The sequence below is a fragment of the Rhodnius prolixus genome, unplaced genomic scaffold (genome assembly GCF_049639745.1).
Source record: "Rhodnius prolixus isolate KJV_2025 unplaced genomic scaffold, Rpr scaffold_21, whole genome shotgun sequence".
In the NCBI taxonomy this organism is placed as follows: domain Eukaryota; kingdom Metazoa; phylum Arthropoda; class Insecta; order Hemiptera; family Reduviidae; genus Rhodnius; species Rhodnius prolixus.
In genome coordinates this window covers 1574671-1594066 of record NW_027411606.1, presented here as the reverse complement: position 1 = coordinate 1594066, position 19396 = coordinate 1574671, and the positions used below count along the sequence as shown (strand labels likewise).

At 31.8% G+C, this 19396-nt stretch overlaps 3 protein-coding genes across 5 annotated transcripts in view; 2 read left to right on the top strand and 1 right to left on the bottom strand.

Annotated features, from left to right (window-relative positions):
• The first annotated feature begins 304 nt into the window (after positions 1-304).
• Positions 305-6195, top strand: LOC141455071 (putative E3 ubiquitin-protein ligase UBR7). The gene is made up of 11 exons (XM_074129923.1): positions 305-588; positions 671-813; positions 2139-2199; positions 2272-2320; positions 3405-3505; positions 4286-4388; positions 4470-4531; positions 4602-4635; positions 4738-4847; positions 4931-5102; positions 5894-6195. Exons 1-11 carry the CDS (start codon positions 433-435, stop codon positions 6049-6051), a joined length of 1149 nt encoding a protein of 382 aa, XP_073986024.1. The 5' UTR covers positions 305-432; the 3' UTR covers positions 6052-6195.
• A 445-nt stretch (positions 6196-6640) lies between these two features.
• On the bottom strand, positions 6641-11749 carry Rsph9 (Radial spoke head protein 9). The gene is made up of 4 exons (XM_074129928.1): positions 11431-11749; positions 8549-8762; positions 8121-8415; positions 6641-6914 (listed from the first exon to the last, which is right to left on the bottom strand). The coding sequence occupies exons 1-4, from the start codon at positions 11655-11657 to the stop codon at positions 6751-6753; spliced, it is 900 nt and encodes a 299-aa protein (XP_073986029.1). The 5' UTR covers positions 11658-11749; the 3' UTR covers positions 6641-6750.
• A 148-nt stretch (positions 11750-11897) lies between these two features.
• Positions 11898-19396, top strand: part of Ufd4 (ubiquitin fusion-degradation 4-like) — an 86911-nt gene continuing 79412 nt past the window's right edge. For all 3 annotated transcript variants that reach the window (XM_074129917.1, XM_074129916.1, XM_074129910.1), the window contains exons 1-2: positions 11898-12074; positions 12485-12546. The gene's annotated coding sequence lies outside the window, so the exon portion shown is untranslated. The remainder of the gene's footprint in view (positions 12075-12484; positions 12547-19396) is intronic.

Here is a 19396-nt window from a genome sequence, read left to right as displayed (position 1 = left end):
ATCTCTTAAAAATTATGAACAGCACCTATTTTGGCGCTAGACGCAGTGGCTATACTTTAAAATAAGATTTCTCTCTTAAAATTGTCTTTCTCAATAGGAACTGCAATAATTTAAAAACAACGTATTCTGTGATTTAGACAATTATTTTTATGTTAAAAATGAATTATGTATTTCTTATCAAGCGATTTAAAATATTTAAAAAAATGATGCTGGTTGAATTAGTAATGAATGTATTTTTTAAGTGAATCTCTCAGTAGTGTAATGGAGGTTTTATTTAAAGCTCTTCAAATAGAAACGCGCCAATTCTACCTATCCGTGTCGAGGGCGCGTATGTAAGGTAGTACTTTCGACGCCCGTGTGTTTGGAAATGAGTTGGGTCATCTAGTACCTTACTTAAGTTTACGGTCCCCGAAAATACTTTTTTCATCAAATATGGCAGATAGTTCTTCTTCAACTCAAAATGTTGATGCAGGGGACGATGAAAATACTATGACTTTAGTAGATTTTCTTGAAGAAGAACAACAGCTAGAAAGTGATGCTGACGCTGTATTGGGGCCTTCTGACGACAAAAATTGCACATACAATTTGGTGAGTTAATTGTTTATTTTATCAACTTCTGAGAAACATGATGTTGTATTAATAAGTATAAAATAAAATTCCTTTATTTTAGGGTTATGTCCCTAGGCAGGCGTTGTATGCTTGTATAACTTGTACTTCTCAGGATTCCCCAGATTTTAAACCAGCTGGAATCTGTCTAGCTTGCAGCTATGATTGTCACGAGGGTCATGAATTAATAGAGTTATATACTAAAAGGTACTTGATGTTTTTGGTGAAATAGTTTCACATATGCTGATGATTAAGATTTTTTTACTTTAATGAAACTTTTAAAACATTTGTAATATAAAATGTATGTCAGTTTTTTTACGAAGTTATAGCATCATAAATTCATTTAATGATTAGTAAATACGTTTAATGATGGTCACTAATGCACTTCTAGTGACAAAACTGCACTTACAGTTTGGTTCAACACTCTTCAATGCGCTACATTTGTTTCTACACCGAAATTGAAAGGCTTAAATAGTTCATATTTTAAAAATTACTAATTGGAGAACGTAAATGTAAGCGGATATTCTCGAGTTTGATATAATTATTGGCATAATAGTGGTTTTTATTAGGAATTTTGTGGAAGTATTTTCGTCATGTAGAAATTCATTTATAAGAGTTCAGTTTTACACTACAAATTGACATTTCCAAAAATTATAAAGGCTTACAACAAATTTAGAAATTAAATCACTAATTAATTAAGTCTTTATTGTATTATGTATTGCTATTGCCAAATTGAAGTTGAATTAAGAAACTTCACTTTTATGCTACGTAGCTACCCTTCTCTTAATGCACTATTCTTATTTTCTTTATTGACTTAAACTGTTTAATTTTCGTATTGTTTTTCGTATCTTAGTTGAGGCATGAAGTTCTGTCTTTATAGTAAGAGTGAACTCTGTTTCCTTTCCACCACCAAATGAACTAAGAATTAAAGGTGCATTTATTATTTCATTAAAGAAAAAGTAATCAATCCAGCTCAGTAAAATTTACTTTAAACTTTTTAATGCTGGGCTGAAAGAGAATGCGCTATCACAGTTTTAAGCATAGTATTTATACTTACAAACAACTTATATCAGAGCCAGATTTAAGAAAGCTATCACAACTCTTACAACAGTGGCACAATATTACTTCTTGAGTTTATAACATAAAAATTTATTGACATTTCCACGTTATATGTAAAGGAAATTCTAGCACCTCCTTTGTTTTGTCGTTTTAGAGCGCCACAAGTACTGGCCTTCTAATAGCATAATTTCTTTTTAACAACGCAGTATATCTGTTTTTTATCTAATAAATTTTGGACTTCACCAATTGTAATTTATCTATATCTCCTGACTGCTTTGCTAGTCTCTTATGTAGGCTTAGGGCAAACTTCGTGCTCAAGAGATAAAAGTCAAACTGTATGGTTGTCATCTAGAGGAAACAATTTTTTCTATAAATAACGAAAAAATTATTTGTGTCTTTAAAACTCGTAAAAGTTTTAACATTAAAAAAGAAATCCTTTTGTTCACAATGCGTAACCTTGTGTTTATTTTCAGACTTTTTCGATGTGATTGCGGCAATAGCCTTTTTAAAGAAAGGAAATGTAATCTGGCACCAGTAAGTGTTTTACTGAATATTTTTTTAATATCCTGAAATCATTGGTAATGATGAAAATTCATTTTCGTTTAGGAGAAAAGCGACTTGAATGAAGCAAATGTTTACAACCACAATTTTAAAGGTAGCTAAAGAGTTTCTTAAATATTATTGCTTATAAATCTACCTGATACCTGGCTAAAATATTTCTCTAATTTGTTTAGAGCATGTTTTTAATTTGTAAAGAAAAGTTTTCTGTTGATGGGTCTTTTGCTAGGATGAAAATGTTATGTAGAAAGGGTGAGCCGAAAGGTTCTAATTACCATAAATTTTGAATTTATTTTCCTGGAGAGAATTTCATAGTGGGTTAAAGCTTTCTCAGTATTTATTACCTTAGGTTCAAAAATGATAATGGTTTATGATAGTTGTTTGTTTCTTATTCTGATAAATTATTCAAACTTCATCACTGTTTGCTGTTTTCGAGGATTTTTACTGAGCCTTTGACCAAGTATATTCTACTGGTTAAGGATCCACACGTATAATCTAGATTAGGGCTGCAAAATTATTATATCATTAAAGATTTTTATTCTAATATTTAACCGTTTGCAATTAATACTCTAATTCAGGGTAAAGAAGTGGATATTTCTTTAGGAACATTGCCTCTTTTTATGTTGTTAGCATGTTGACTTTTTTAAATCCAGATTCATCACCTACAACCAATTAAAGTGAGAATTTATTACCAACTGTTTATCAATGAATTTTCATTTTTCTAATAGTGCTTTTGAGTTTTTTTTTAAATTTGGCATTTATCAGTTAATTCCAGTATGCGCTCAGCCCATAAATCCTCTAATTTGCTTTTAGTTATAAAAATCTTATTGCTTCTAATGTGCAACATATTTTTAAGCTTAAATTTTTAATGTTTCTTAACAAATTTTCGGAATGCGTTGCTTTGTGTAGCATAGAGGTCTGATATACAATCTGAGTATTCTTTTCAGAATGTCTGATTCAACAGTGTTCAAACCAATGTTCAAACGGACAAAGTGGCTAAAATGTACCAAGCTCATTGTGTATATATGTATATTGTTCATTGATATATTATTCAACTGGACTATGCCTAGGTTCTGAAATACAGCGAGGTCCTAATCTCCGGAGAAGAGAACAAAACTAATTTTATCTTTATTTGCTTTGAACATTGCTTTTTTTTGTAAGAAAGAAATTAAATTTTATAGGTGTTTATTGCACATGTGGCCGCCCATATCCTGATCCAGAAGAAGAACTCAGCGATGATATGCATCAATGCATTATTTGTGAAGACTGGTATCATACTAAGGTGATTTATTTGGTTTAAAACTAAACATTTTGTTTTACATTATTGCTATACCGTAAAACGACAACTCTTGCTTTATCGTTTCGTATTCAAACTTACTTTTAGTAATCATATTTGAATGTACTATAAAAAGGACGCTAAATAGTGTTAGAGGTAATACTTGAAAAAGTTAAGAACAAAAAGGAAAGGAGAGGGTCTCCTGAATGTCCACAACCATCGCGCCTAAATGAAGATTTTACAAAACCTTCAACGAGGGTTATTAACAAGTGTTTCGCTGCAATTATGTGTGGGTTCAAAATTAGAGGTTCTTGCTCTTGATAGGATGGATATATCTCCAAAAGGTTCCGGATGTTGAAATGGTTTTCAACATTCTCCGGCCAATTAGCTCCTTTTCATGTTGCCGACGAATGTCCTGACACTCAGGATAAAGTCAGTTCATTGTTAGAAAGTGCATTTTGACTTTTACCAAATGTTCATATTTCGCCTACAATTTTATTGAAGCTTGCTAAGTTATAGAAACCTCAGTATATCGTCCTCGTGTCCATTTTGATCTAAGTGTGCCATAATTTTTCGTAAATTTGTTGCTCAAGACGGTGGGCTAGCATTCAGCTTTGCCGCTGATTATTGGCGCATGCGTCAAATTATGCAAGTAACCAGTACATACCAATATCCCCGATTTCTCTTTGCATACGAGTAACGGAGGCAAATCTTAGTATATTATTACTTTATGAATTAATCTTATTATTAATGATAATTTACTGTCTTAAATTGTTCTTTCTACAGCATTTGAACAGCCCCGTTCCTCCCGATCAGTTATACGCAGAAATGATATGTGGCGATTGTACTGACAGACTATCATTTTTGAATCACTATTTATCTCATTCGGGTAATTAGAACCATATTTATTATTTTTTTAGTTTCAGATTTGAATTATTTTTGTTCTGTAATACAATTTTTTTTTTCTTAGTAACTAATGAAACTCAAATAGTTGATGTTGTTGGGATTGATAAAAATCCTGAGACTGATACGGTATGTATTATTATTGAAATTATAGACTTTTTAAAAGATTACCATTGTATAATAGTTATTTTTGTTAAAGGCAAAAAATGATGTGAATGGAGAACATCAGAATGGTAGTTATCCATTATTTATCCTTGTGATTAAATTTTGTACGCAGTTTTTTATATAATTATTAACAAAACTTTTAAACTTTTTAAATTTAATCGAATTTCAAGTGATAACCTGTTATCTGAAATCTCATGAAGCTCAAACACGGTCTTTAAAGAGTGCAACATTTTGGCCTAATGATTTTCGTAAATTACTTTGTTCCTGTTCAGATTGCAAGGTAAACATTATTTTATAAACTATAGGTTTATTAAGTGTTATTCTTTTTTACACTTGAATTGTTTCTATTTATTTATTTACTAGAGCTTATATAATCAACTCGGAGTTCCTTGGATATTAGATGAAAATGATACTGTACATGCTTATGAAGCTAAAGGAAAGCAAGGAGTTGAAGTAGGTGGTCTTTCAAGATATGAAAAAGGAATGAAAGCATTGTCACAATTAAACAGGGTACAACAAGTAGAGGCAATACAGAGTAAGTCTTCAAGCTTCATTATTTAAATTACATTCCTATATTTCATTTGAGCATTTCTGGGCCAGATAGGATGTTTGGTCTAACTTTCTTTGCCGTAATGATTCAATTTATGCCTACGTCTCATTCCACCCAAAAAAGTGGGAAGTCTTAGCCCATATTTCAAGGCTGGTTCCCTACGAAAATAGAATTAACTACTAGGCAACAAAACAGTAAAGACCATTTGAAGGGACTACTGTATTATAGACCGGTGCAGAATTGTATTTTTCGATCATCTGTTTAGGTGACAAAAAAATGCCATTTCAGTTACTGAAATAGAACTGATAGTAAAGAGTGGACAATCCGTTTTTCTTTCTTTTAAGCGAGAGACAAACCCAGCCCAACTAAGTAATGGCCGCTTTAGAATTTTACCGTTGTGCTTCCCATTATGTCGGACAAATTTTCTTAGAAAGTAATTTATCGCTGCACTTTCTCAATAAAAATTAATCGAATTCCCCTTAGTTCAGCAAGCTTCACGTACCTTCTGCGAGTGCAATTTAATAATTCTCAAAGGAGGTGCCGCATTTTTGTTTGTTCATGTTTGAGTTGTAATGTGTGTTTTTTTCAAAGTGCCCTTGAAAAACCGTAAACAAACATTGGTTCTGCTTAGATCATTTTTCTCTTTGCTGGATGTAGATATGCTGAATACTGGAATGTAAAGTATAAAAGGAAATTTTTGTATCACTTGTGTTTCTTAAAGCTTAGATGACGATAGATAGAAATGTAAGTATTGAAATGACTTTCTTATGTTTCAGATTACAATGAGCTTAAAGAGAATCTAAGTGAATATTTGTCAAAATTTGTAGAAAATAAGAAGGTGGTGAGAAAGGAAGATATTTATGAATTTTTTTCACAGATGAATGCAAGAAAACGCCAAAGAATCGGTAGTACTCCTCCATATATGTGTCACTAATATTAATAAAAGTAATAAATCAAATCTCTGATATAATTTTCATAGAAAAAAATATATATATAAATATACATATATATTTATGTAAAGTTGGTGTTCAGCATAATAATATATAAAACTAGTTACAAATCATTTTCTTTACAACCAAAAAACAGTATGGCTTATTATTTTGTATAAATCTCAATAGTCTTCATTTTAAATATTGTTGCTTTTATAGGAATGTTGATTCAAACAAGGCGTTTTCGATCTTTCGTTTTTTACACCTATTTATTACTTGTTTATTACATGATCTGCTGTCCTTTTTTTTGTTTTTAAATTTGTGGGGGCTGTGTTTAACATAGGATTTAAATTTATAAATAATAATATTCCTTTAAGTAATATTAAGGTTTCAGTGAATAGTAATTTAGTTGAGTATATTTTTCAGTCCATGTAACCTCATTCCTTATTTTATTTTTGAGTGATGTTATAGTAAAGCATTTTTTTTTTGTTTACTCTTTTATAACGTGTTTTTTAGGAATGCCTTTTTTCCCTTTTATTTATTGACAATTGAGAAAGTAGGCATTCGTGATTTAATTGAAGCAATAAATTGGAAACCGAAATTACAAATTTATTTCATTCTAATGCAACAACCTGCAGTATTACATTTAATTAAAATAAATTATAAATACATTTGAAAGCAATTAAAAAAAAGTTGATACAACATTAATTCAACATGAAAGGTACATCTAGATTTTTTTTTCCTATACCAAAATAGGCAAATCCATGTACACTTGTAAAAATATTATGGTAAAATGTCATTCCAAGCCAAGTTAGACTTCTTAGAATGACACTACGTTTTCCATCTACTAACTGAAAACTCCAAGCACCTGCAAAACGAAAATAAGTTTCACTATCAACGAAAAATTATTAATTTTTCTGTCGCGATGAAATAATAAAATGTAGATTTATCAATAAATCTCAAAAAAAAAAAAAAATTTAATCATTTAATTATTATTAATTTTTTAAGTTAATTATAACTAAAATTTCAGTAGCTGCACGTGTAACTCGCGTTTTAGCAGTAACTCAAATCTATTCCAATCTTAATTTTCTGTAACAGACCTAAACATAATCGTGAACTATAAACACAATGAAAATGTATTTAGGTCCACTTTACTGAAGATAAAGCTGAGTAGCGCGCATGTTTATTGTACCCCTGTCAGATTTCGGACTTGCATCCATCATTAGAGATAGATTAAATAGTTTGGGGGTAGGAAATTCGTTTTATGTTTCCACCTCGCACTTCACTTCCTAAGTGGGCCTGCAGTAAATTTACTTTTACTTTTCGATTCGTTACCTTATTTTGCTCGGTGCTGAGGGAATTAATTACTGGTTATACATATCATTTGGAATTGGAATATAATGCAGAAAGTAATTAAGTAAATCAAATTATTGTGTCTAGTAGATTTGTGATGTGAATGGGATCAGTGCTGAATTTTAAATCGTTTTTGTATAATTAGAAGAAGTATTTTTGAAACTTCAACTGAAATTAAAGAATAGTTGGACGTTTAGACTTTACATTCGGCTTAAGAATTATTACATTCTCACAAAGGTAAAATTATCAATATAATAGAAAATACTGTATTTTCATGGGTTCCCTAGTTTGTTCTGTTCAGTGTACATGACTGTGGTGATTGGTAATCAAAGTCCCAATTTTGGCTAGGTATAAAAAGGTAACAATTCAGTTGTAATGGCCGATAAAAATTATACAATAAAAATTAAAATTTTGGCTATGATTTAACTAAGAACGAGGGTAACATATGTGAACAATATCGAGTCATTTGTGATTCGATTCTCTTCATATTTGGAATTGAACTTAACTATTTAATCGCTTTTAAAAAGAAAAAGAAATATTTATAAAGCAAGATGCATATTGTTTAATGTCTAGTGTTTAGATTGTCCTATTCTTTTATTCCGTGCCTTTTTTCTTAGATTGCATTAACTGATTCTTAGTGATACTAACAAGAAAAGTTTTTATAACTTCCAGATTTGAAAAACAAAAACAAAATCTGAGGAATTCGTAATTTTTTCCATACCTTTGATAGGCAAATCATCTTCAATACTATCTAAGAAATCTGTAGAATAATTATAATCTGGCCTTTTTGCCACATTTTCTTCCCATTTTGTTAATGGCATCCGAAAATGGAAATAATTAGTTAAAATTGGTGCTTCTTCAATTGTTAGGCCTCTGAATGCCTGATTTGGAACAACTGCTCCGTTAGGATGTCTGAAAAAGGCCCCTCTGGGGACTAACGCTGCTTCCCGAGTTATCATTTTTACCACTGCAGCTAATCTGTCTTCTTCTTTAAGAGATGTTTTTTTGCCATCTTTCTGTTGAGATTAAGTAGTAAAAAAACTTTTCTGTAGATGATTTAAAAGGATAATCATTTTAGAATTAGTAAGGAGAATATAATATGGTTGGTCACCTTTAACGCTTAAACTTATTCTATGTGCTAATAATTACCGGTAAGCTAAAAGCATCTCCTCCAGCCAAAGTATCCTTGTCTTCTCCTGCATGTTCCGCTGTATCTGCTTCGGCTCCTTTCTCAGCTGGTTGATCATCCAATACTTCTACTACAAAGGATGGATCTCCTTGAAATCGGTTGGTGCATATAAGCGACAGGTTCAAGTGCGATTCTTCAGGTTTGGGCAATAAAACCCAGTTTAAAGCATTTGTGCTAAAAGGGAAATTTTTACTTTTTGTAATAAAAATAATTAGTAAGTAAAAAATAAGTTCCATGATTATTACGGGGGGAAAAATATCCCCCGAATATTTGATGTCTGAACTTTAAATAATTTAATAATATAGTGTTTTCGGCCAAGGATCATTAAGAACAGAAGTACATTATTTACAGAATGTTCATATTCACAGAGGAGTGTCAGTTTGCATTATTACCAGTTACGTTTAATTTTAATATAATTTCGGGTGACCACAGTTACAGCAGTAGGTGAAGTTTATTTTTAAAAAAAGGTCTTTGCTCTCCTACACACGTGCACTGTGTCCACATTATGGACACTATTTATTTAACTAGGTGGTTATTGCATAGCTCACACTTGGCAAAGATGAGATGTTTGATTTGGTGTAACATGCAATCCAAAAATCTGTGTTTGGTGCAGATCTGAAGTACGGAGGATAATGTCGCAGAAGGTTTATTTTGAGTAATACAGGTATGAAGCAAGGCGTTGTTAGGTGGACGTGTCAAACTCCTAGAAAGACTAACATATAACATCATCAGTCGGAGTAGCTTATATTTTGGGATTACTTCAGTATCTACACAACAAAGTAAATTAAACTCGAGTGGCAGATTTATATTTTCCCCCCCTGTATCCCTAATATGAAAGTCGAAAGTTAGTTTACTGTCAAGTATTACTCCTACATGCTTGAAACTTGGCTGCCCAAGGTTTGTCCCTACCATTTCCCTGGAAGCCGACTTGCCTCTACATCATCAGCCAGTGCTTATTAAAGATTCAGGCTACAATTTTTATTTTGTCGGATTTATTTTAATCCTCTATTTACTTATAAAAAAAACTTGCTAATACACGACATGACCTTTTGACAGTTGTATCTAATCTCCAAGATGAAGTATAGATAGATGGCAATGACAACGCGCATAGGCCAGTCTAAGATTTTTAGATCTTAGCATTAAAGACGAAAAAGAAAACCTACTCTTAATATGGACTCCTGAAGAAACATGAGACAAGGATAAGTTGAAAGAGATTCGGAATTATCTATTGTTAAATATGAATGGTAATAGTGTTTTCTATCAAACTTGCCTATTATAAGTGTGCTAAACTGCTTCAATTGCTTCCTGATCTATCAAAATCAAAACCCCGGGATTCCAGGTATTGTATTATTTTTAAAAAATGTGTCTGCTTTTAATTATTTGTAGGCTTTAAATTAGATTTCGAGTATGAATAAATATTTCTCTAAAAATAAAATTGATTCCTACCCTACTCTCGTTTTAATTAAAATACCTTTCCAGCATTTAAAGGATTTCAGAGAACGCATTACCTTAACATTTAAAAGTAACTAAGTTATTTTATTTTCACCTCTAATTGAATGAATTTCTGGTAATAGCTCATAATCTGATCGATTGTAATACTTGCTCTTAATTAAAAAGACTTGTCAACTCCATCCAAGACTGTGAGCACTTAAATTATGAAACTGTTTTTAAATTCGCAGGAGAACTCGAAGAATGTACTTACGATTATGAGAAAAAAAAGAAAAAGTCCCATAAACAACTCGAGGTGTCGAGGAAGTGGAGAGTCTTGACATATACCCAAACTTTTAACTTGAATGAATTTTGATTGGCTTAAATTTTAATTTAAAGAATGTAATGAATTCGACATTACTGTAATTAATTATACGAAAAAGATAATTGTTGCGAATCAACATTACTGTGTGTTTGTGGGCGTTAAAATAAATTTTTATAACTACGTAAGTAACAAACAGCTTCTCTAATCATTTAAACTGTAGGAATAGAAAGAGTCAATAATTTTCCTAAATCGGTAATGGTTCTTATAGATTTTACCTGTCACCATGTCCTTTCAGTTTAAATTGGAGTGATGGATATTTATTACATACCACACATTAATGTAATTTAATATTTATATTATAATCGTCGCTATTTAAGTGTAAGTAAATGCAGGCCATTCAACTATATCTATTGTTTCAAATAACTCTGATCCCTCGGTTTCTAAATACTTTCCTCTTATAATTCTATGACAATAATTTGAATTTAAACAACTGTTTTGTAAAGCCGTCTTTAAAATGTAGTCGGAGAGGACTTTGCTTAAAATGATCAAGTATATTGAGCTAAATTTGGTTGCGGGTCCTACAGTGCTGGATATGACCGATCTTCCTACACCGTTCCTTATTCGAATTGTCTTCCGTGCCTGCTATGCTGCGAAATTCCAGGATATTTGCCTCAAAATCTACAAAAAATCTAGCATCTTAAATCTCTGGTTCAAGAGGGCGAAGTATTACTGCCTCTTTAGTCTCCGCTCAGTACACTTTTGCAGGGATTCTCGTGTTTCAGAACCTGCTCCTTCAAGTGCCCTCTTCAATAGAATTACGCCCAAAGAGGGAACCTCTTGCTCAGTATTCATAGCATTTTTTCGCCCAGTTTAACGCTAGAACAGGCTTTTTTTTCGTAACTGCCTAGGCAAGAGTAGTCAGTCTCAATATGGGGAAAGCTGAGTGCGAAGAAAATAGATCAGAAGTTAGCCCTCGTCTTTACTCATTAGCTGGTGAAATCTCTGGACTCGAACGAACTCTTATAAAGAGAATAGAATATTTAGGGTAGGAAATTGGGGTTATTTCTAAAATAATTTTAAAAGAATTACCTGTAGTAAAACACTCTCCCTTTTAGTAAGTCTTTTCTGAAACCGAAAGCAATGTAATAGTCTCCCTCTATTCCAAATATTGTACCCCAATAGAATATTTTTGTGAAATGATTTTCATTTTGAAGAACCGCTAATGATGTTTGTATGACGCAAGCTTTTTCTAAGCTTAGCGTGTATCCAGAATGACAAAGTAAATCCAAACATATGGGGAAACATTCAGGATCCATATTTATTTTTAAAAAAATCTCTTTTTCTTATTTTCTTTTACGAATAATAGATTATTTTTTTCTGTAAAATTGGTAAACCAGCTGTTTTGTTAATGAATTCTTGATTTTTTGTTTGTTTAAATATTTTAAATTGCTGTTATGAATTATTTGAATCAAATTTGCCGCCATGGCCAGTGAGTGACGACGTCATTTCTTCACGGAAGTTCCTACACGCCATATTCATTTTCTCATCTGTTCTGTTTGCTCATTCTCGTTGTAGATCAGTAATTCCACCATTGCTGTTGGTTTGAGTGCCGAGTCTAGTGGGTAGATTGAACTTAAGTGAATTATATACCTATATATTTTCAGTGTTTGCAATATTTCGTTTGTTGAAGTTGTGTAGAATATTGTATGATGGAAATGTGACAAAATTGATCGGTAAGTTACTGAAGTTAGTAATATTACTTTTTAAGTGCTCAAATTGATTAAGTAATCTCAAGTAGTTTTATTTATTTCTAATTCCTCAGGAATCTTACTCGTGGCCTATTTTATTCAGGTAGTCAGTTAAAGTTAAGAAATTTTAGTTAAATTGATTGTACTTTATATAAAGTTATTATTTGCTTCGATGGAAGCTTTGGGCTATAAAGTTGATAACGAAATCTACTTGCAAATATGTATTCTGTAGATTGCCTATATTTCTTTTTGCATTTAAATAAAATGGTGTTTAAGTTATGTATCAGTATTATTCTGGTAGCCTAATTGTTCTATTTTCTGTTTTTTTTTTGGCTAGGTGTGTTATCTTTATATTTAACTGGTCACTAAGTTAGAATATGATTTATTTGTGCCAGGTCGGTGGAGGCCTGCTTTCGAATATCCGAAAGCCTAGCATTACCGGGAGGCAGCCTTAAAGGTAAGAATTTTATTTTTCAAATTCACAAATATTTATTCATAGTACAAAATTTGATATTGGAAATATGAAGGGACTTCAGTGCTTTTTGATGTCTAGATTCTATAGTTTCTTTTTTCCAAATTTTGCTGAGAAATAGTTCTTGTTTCTTACTATGGTTTGTAGAAATTAATATTATGTAATTCGTGATTGCGCTTAAACAGATTGTTGTATTTGGTGCTTCATGTCGTTGGTTGATAATTCCTTTCTAAGCATTACATTCTCTCTCCTTAGTAATTGTTTCAGTATTGTAATCGTATTTCTAACGGTCCAGCGAACTATTTGCAGGTTGTTTCTTTTTATTTTCCATCTGTTACTTAGAAAAAAAAAGTAGAAATTAGAATTTCTGGGATGATGTTGTTGGAAGGTTACATTACTATTGTGCCAGGGTACAGTATTGATTTGTTGTTAAAAGTGATGTTTAAATGTCACTTAAACTTAGGTTATGGCATAAATGTCACGAAGCTAAATTAAATTTATATCTGTGTAAGTAAATAATATATTATTTTGTGTTACAAAACTAACCGAAAGATTTTTAAAAAATCATTTAATAAATAGTATAATTAACGATGTTTTAAATAATTTTATAGGGAATTTATAAGGTTTAATTGGGTATTTATTTTAATCTAGAATTTGCTCTAATTATCTTTGAATCTTCTTTATGGGTCCATGATCTTTTTAATCAGATTTTTTGCCTGAAACGTGAAATAAACATTTTTGTAAACATTCATTCCCATTTCGCTTATCTCCAAATTGTTTGTCATGTAAATATCAAGTTCAAACTCATTTATTTCTTAATTATCTCCTGTTCGATTGATATGAGTGATTTGTCGCTAATGAATTGACCTTTAGAGTCTTCTTTCTTTAAATCTAATTTTTTATTTGGATTGTTCATAACTCTGCAAAGAGATTTTTTATGTTACATCCGTGGAAAATATAGTCATTTTGCTTAATCTAATGCAGTTTTGTCATTTATACGCCTTATTTTAGACTGGAAATTAGCAAGTATACTTATTATATTGATTGTTGTTAATAAATAGTTAGGTTTCATCCTTATATTTTTAAACATTCTACTTATCCATTGTGTATTAAATGAAGTCATTCTAAATTATATTTCTGTATTATAACTTGTAACTTCGCGACTCTGCACTTACAATACCGTTATTTTTGAAGCCTGCACCTTTTGCAAATAGTCCATGACAACCACTCACCTTATAGTTAGATTGTTTCTTGTATCAATATAAAAACATCTAAGTAAATAATGTATAGTAGTAGGTAGCCAAATCCTTGCAATATTATACGTTTTCTACACCAGAAAGAGAAACTTTAAATTAAATATTTTTGAAATACATATTGCGTAGATTTTTACTAAAATTTCTTAGGTAATATTTATTTCATTAACTTCGAATTTTAACTAAAGTTAACTCCGAAAATTGGTTTCAATCTGGGTACACTTCAATAAAACGGTGGATTTTAAGGAAATTTTACTTATCTCAAATAAAATTTGTCGGAAAACCCGTTAAGAACTATTATCGTGAAAAAAAAAGAAAAACTAAAACGGACGGTCTTCAGATCTGTGATGAAATATTAAGGAACTAATAAAATATTAAGAGAATCACGCTTCTATCTTGTAACTCATAACTTTTGCAATATTTAATTCCACTAATGTTACACAAATGGTAATCAGTAAAATTCTAATGAAGGCCGGTATAAACATAACTTGAAGCAACTTTGCGGACTGATAGGGATTAATTCAAGACAAAGTAAGTTTGATTGCTTTGTTAGATGCATTTTTACTGATGGATGGAAACGCCTTGCTTTTAATTGTTTCTCAATTTAACTCATTTATTTTATTGTGGGTAACTAAACTAGAGATTGAGACGAGACCTACTTCGAGATTGTACTCGAATCTGCGGAATCACTAGGGTTCTCTATAAATAAATTAATATAAGTACAAGTATGTAGTATTTAATTGAAATGACTTGCCTGGAATTTTGGAAAAATTATAAAATTTCTTCAGTATTTTTAAAGCTGATGAGCTGCGAAAAATTAAGTTTATTTTGAGGGGACTATGAAAGCGCTGAATAAGAACCATTGGTCTAGTGGCTAGCTTATCTAACTTTGATGCGAGAGTTCAAGAAGATTAAATTCCCGTGCAGACTTGAACATTGCTTACCCAACATCGTGAGAAGAAGTGGGAGAGCTTACAGTTGCTAGTTGGACCTGGCCCCGAAAGCAAGTCGTGGGAACCGCAGCGGCGAACTTACCCCACTTCCCCTTGTAGAAATCGGTGTCTAACATAATCTTAATGATTCTATGAAGTTGCGACAAAAGTTTACTTTTATTTATATTGTTATAATTTTTTTAATTGAAGCGCTTCAATAATTTAAGCAGGTTGATATGCAGTGCCCTGACGGCATACAATCTGCCGTTCACTACAAACCACGTTGTATTAGAAGTGGAAAAAAAAGGCTTTTAGAAAACGAAGATCAAAGATTACTAGTTTAGGGGTTCCTATTTTTTTTTTTTTTTTACTTACCGCTTTGCCTATTGATAAGTATGAAAAATTGCGATCGTAAATTAATTTAATGTGTGCGAGCATTCACCGTTAGTAAAAGTTTTAAGGTCTCCAGAGACCAAGGTAATGTTTTTCATGATTATTTTTGAAAAAGTTTTGTAACTTATATCATTTGATCTGAATGTTGTTTGACCCGCATGGTCGGAGGGCAAACATTGTGCCCCGAACTTCGTGTGCTGAACCCTTCTTCTCAAAATGAAACAATAGCGTTCCTCAGCTTAATTACTAGGCATCTTTGTAGGCCCATATAGAGTTTTTTTAATAAAATCTTCGATATTTAATATTCTTCATACAGTTAGTAGACTGTTTAAAATTAAGAAACGCATTTACATGTATTAATGTTAAACTAGAAAAAAAAACAAAAAATAAACGTAAAAATAATAACTACTGCGAATTATAAATGCGCATATCATAACCAGGAGAAATTTAACTTGTTTAACATTTTTGAAACAAAATTGTTTGATAAATTAAAGAATTAATTTAATTTAATTAAAACAGAAAGTTTGTATATTTTCACTATAGAATTATAGTTTATGTCAATTTTAAATATTTATATTTTCCAAAATGATAAAAGTATGAGCATTTACGTTTTTTTTTTGTTATGGCAGGCCTGATGAATTAATTATTATTATTTCTTTTACGCAGTTAACAGAGAAGACGGATTTATAATTCAATATTTAATATATTGCGATCACTTCTTATTTTACGTCATCTTACTAGATATAGGGAGCACTACTATCATCAAATTTTTAATGACAATTTACGTTTTGAGGCCCACTGAATCAGAAAAAAAAGTAATTTTTAGAAAATTATTGGTGTGTGTATTTACACATTATTATAAGAAGGCCTGAATGTTATATTTCGTTTTGGTTCACCAAATACTTGTAACAGATTTTTATTTTTTTGCTATAAAAATCTCTTAATTGGAATGTACCATATTTCAGAATGGATTATTTACTTTTTGAACTTTTCTCAAAAAATGGATTCCACGATTTACTCGGAAGTTCGTGTTTGATTTTTTCTAGGTAATTTGTTTTGGGAGCAATTCCTGAATGGATTATTGAGAAATGTAGTTATGTATGTATTTTTAAATATTTTCTCTAGAAAACGTATATTTCTCTTGAAAAATCAATTCTTTGTGTGCAAGCAGTAAGGAGGAGGGGGTAAGGAAAGTAAAGAATTCCAAGTTCACGTCCATTTCGTCACAACTCTGACCTCTTAAGGGCGTTTATTTTAATATTTCTTCCTTGAAACTTTAACAAGTGCCGCCTTTAAATAACTATCCTTGATTCTGTTATTGATATAAATAAATAAAAAAAATATTATATAATTTTCGGCAACAATTTTGTTTCTCTTAAGTTAAATTTAAGCTTAGATCAAACAGTTATCTGCAAATAAAAAAAAATATTTTTTTCGTAATGATTATTTAATCAAACATTACGAAATTAAAATTAATTAAGTAGGTTTGTTTGCAAAAATAAATGAATAGAAGTAAGAAAATCCATGGACTTCAGACAAATTGTTACGTTAATTGGAAAGTTACCAAAATTCCTAAGTACTTACGTACCTAGTATCTACTTAACATGTTTTATTTATTGGCCGCCATTTTACTTTTGAATTTAGTTGGTTTTGTTTTTTCTCTCTCAATTTTATATATTTTATTTACAACCATTCTGCTGTTTTTCTACGCAATAAATTGTGGATTGTTCTAGTTTTGGCGATTTAAACACCCCCCCCTTCGTCTTCATGTTTAGCATATTTACGTTTGATTTAGTTCCGTTAGTTAGCCTACGCTTAAGAAATCAGATGTGGAACGCATCGTTTGCAAGTTTAGTTTAGTTTAGTTTTTTTTAAAACACTGTATCTTAAGTTGTTATTAGAAAGTGTTTTCTCCAAAAAGCTGATGATATGCAGGAAGTACGTTTGATATTGAACACAAGTCTAGAAATCATTTGGTGCCCTATATGTTTATTTTTATCTAGCAACTAGATTTCCGTTGTACTAAAAATAGCTAGACCTATTTTTTAAGCATTCAGTTTTTAATAGTTTGCTTAATTATGATAAAGTTATTATTATTTTTATAATTATTTATTATGTATATCAAATAAAAATTGTATTCTTTGTTAGATTAATTCGCGTATAAAGAAGCCAATAACTAGTTGGCATTGACTCATAATTAGTATTCTTTTATTCAGCTGAGTAGAAACAAGAACCTTAAGATGTGACAGGATCAAGTTCCTCATTTTGTTAGTTCAATTTTCGTACAAGTGTGGTGCGTGTTAGGGCGAAAAATGAGTCGTAACTTCTTCAAAGAAGTTTGTTTCCTGAAGTGTTTACGGAGTCTTAAGAATTCCAGAATGATATGTGCGGGCCTCTAATATTAGTAGAAAGGTGGTCCTATCTTCACTTATGATTTGATCTTCAAAATTGATTCGCTAAATAAGTTTAAAATTTTAAACGAGTATGAAGCGGGGCTTTTGATTAAGTATAATTTGAAAAGTGAATAAAGGAATGTTGTCTGGAAAGTTACTAAACGAGTTCGAATTTGTCTTTTTTTTTTGATAATGCAAAAAAGAAGATATAGACAACTCAATGATGTATATATTATTATCTTGTTTTAATCTCGATTAGCAGTACTTTCTCTAGTCATCACTGGTACCTATTACGTTTTCTTAAATTGAAATTATTTGAAATTTAAATACATTAAATATCCAGTTCTGTCAAAGAAGTTTCAGATTGTCTTATCAGTACTTGAATGAAGCAAAATTTTGTTAGAAGACATCCTCCATTTTTAACCGTCCGACACACTCTACATTTATCTTCACTTTCACTTACTATTCTTACTATTTAAAAGGGGAGTAATCGCAATCGCGCAGGATTAACCCCCTCCCTCCTGGAAATGCATGTACTGGGCGTGTGCTCTGTATAGACTTAGAATTGAATCTACGAGGGTCGTTGAAAAGTCCGTGCAAAAATTAAAAACTACTTAATTTTTTGGGGTAAACCTTTTTTATTTTTCAACATAGTCTCCTTTTAGGCTTATACACTTCGTCCAACGCTGCTCTAGTTTGTTGATCCCTTCCGAATAATAGGATTTGTCCAAGTCTGAAAAATAGCCATTCGTTTCTGCAATCACCTCCTCGTTTGAATAAAATCTTTTTCCCGCCAGCCATTTCTTCATATTGGGGAAGAAATAGTTGTCAGAGGGAGCCAAGTCTGGAGAATAGGGGAGATGTGAAACGAGTTGGAACCCTATTTCCATTAATTTTGCGACCACAACTGCTGAGGTGTGAGCTGGTGCGTTGTCGTGATGGAAAAGGACTTTTTTGTGGGCCAATCGTGGGCGTTTTTCTTGCAGCTCGGTTTTCAAACGGTCCAATAACGATGAATAATATGCACCTGTAATAGTTTTACCCTTTTCCAGATAGTAGATGAGGATTATTCCTTGCGAATCCCAAAAGACAATCTTTCCGGCCAAAGGAACGGTCTTCGCCTTTTTTGGCGCAGATTCCCCCTTGGTAACCCATTGTTTAGATTGTTCTTTGGTCTCAGGAGTGTAGTGATGTATCCATGTTTCATCCACAGTGACGAAACGACGCTTAAAGTCCTGCGGATTCTTCTGGAACAGCTGCAAACCGTCCTTGCAACACTTCACACGATTTCGTTTTTGGTCAAGCGTGAGCAATCGCGGCACCCATCTTGCGGATAGCTTTGTCATGTCCAAATGTTGATGCAAAATATTATGTACCCGTTCATTCGAGATGCCCACAGCACTAGCAATCTCACGCACCTTCACTCTTCTGTCATCCATCACCATATCATGGATTTTATCAATGATTTCTGGAGTAGTAACCTCAACAGGGCGTCCAGAACGTTCAGCGTCACTTGTGCCCATATGGCCACTCCGAAAATTTTGAAACCACTTATAAACTGTTCTTAATCGAAGGTGCAGAGTCACCATAATGTTTATCAAGCTTCACTTTAGTCTCCCGAGGCGTTTTGCCTTTCATAAAGTAGTGTTTAATCAACACACGAAATTCTTTTTCGTCCATTTTTTGAAAATCACTCGACTTCCTCGATTCAAACGAATGCCAAACACAAAGAAATAGACCGATCTGGCTGAAACTTGGTGTGTGTTCTTCCAAGAGATGCTACTAACTAAACATAACCTCGATACGCGCCAGTAGTGCTATCTCTCTGACTTTGCACGGACTTTTCAAACGACCCTCGTATTCT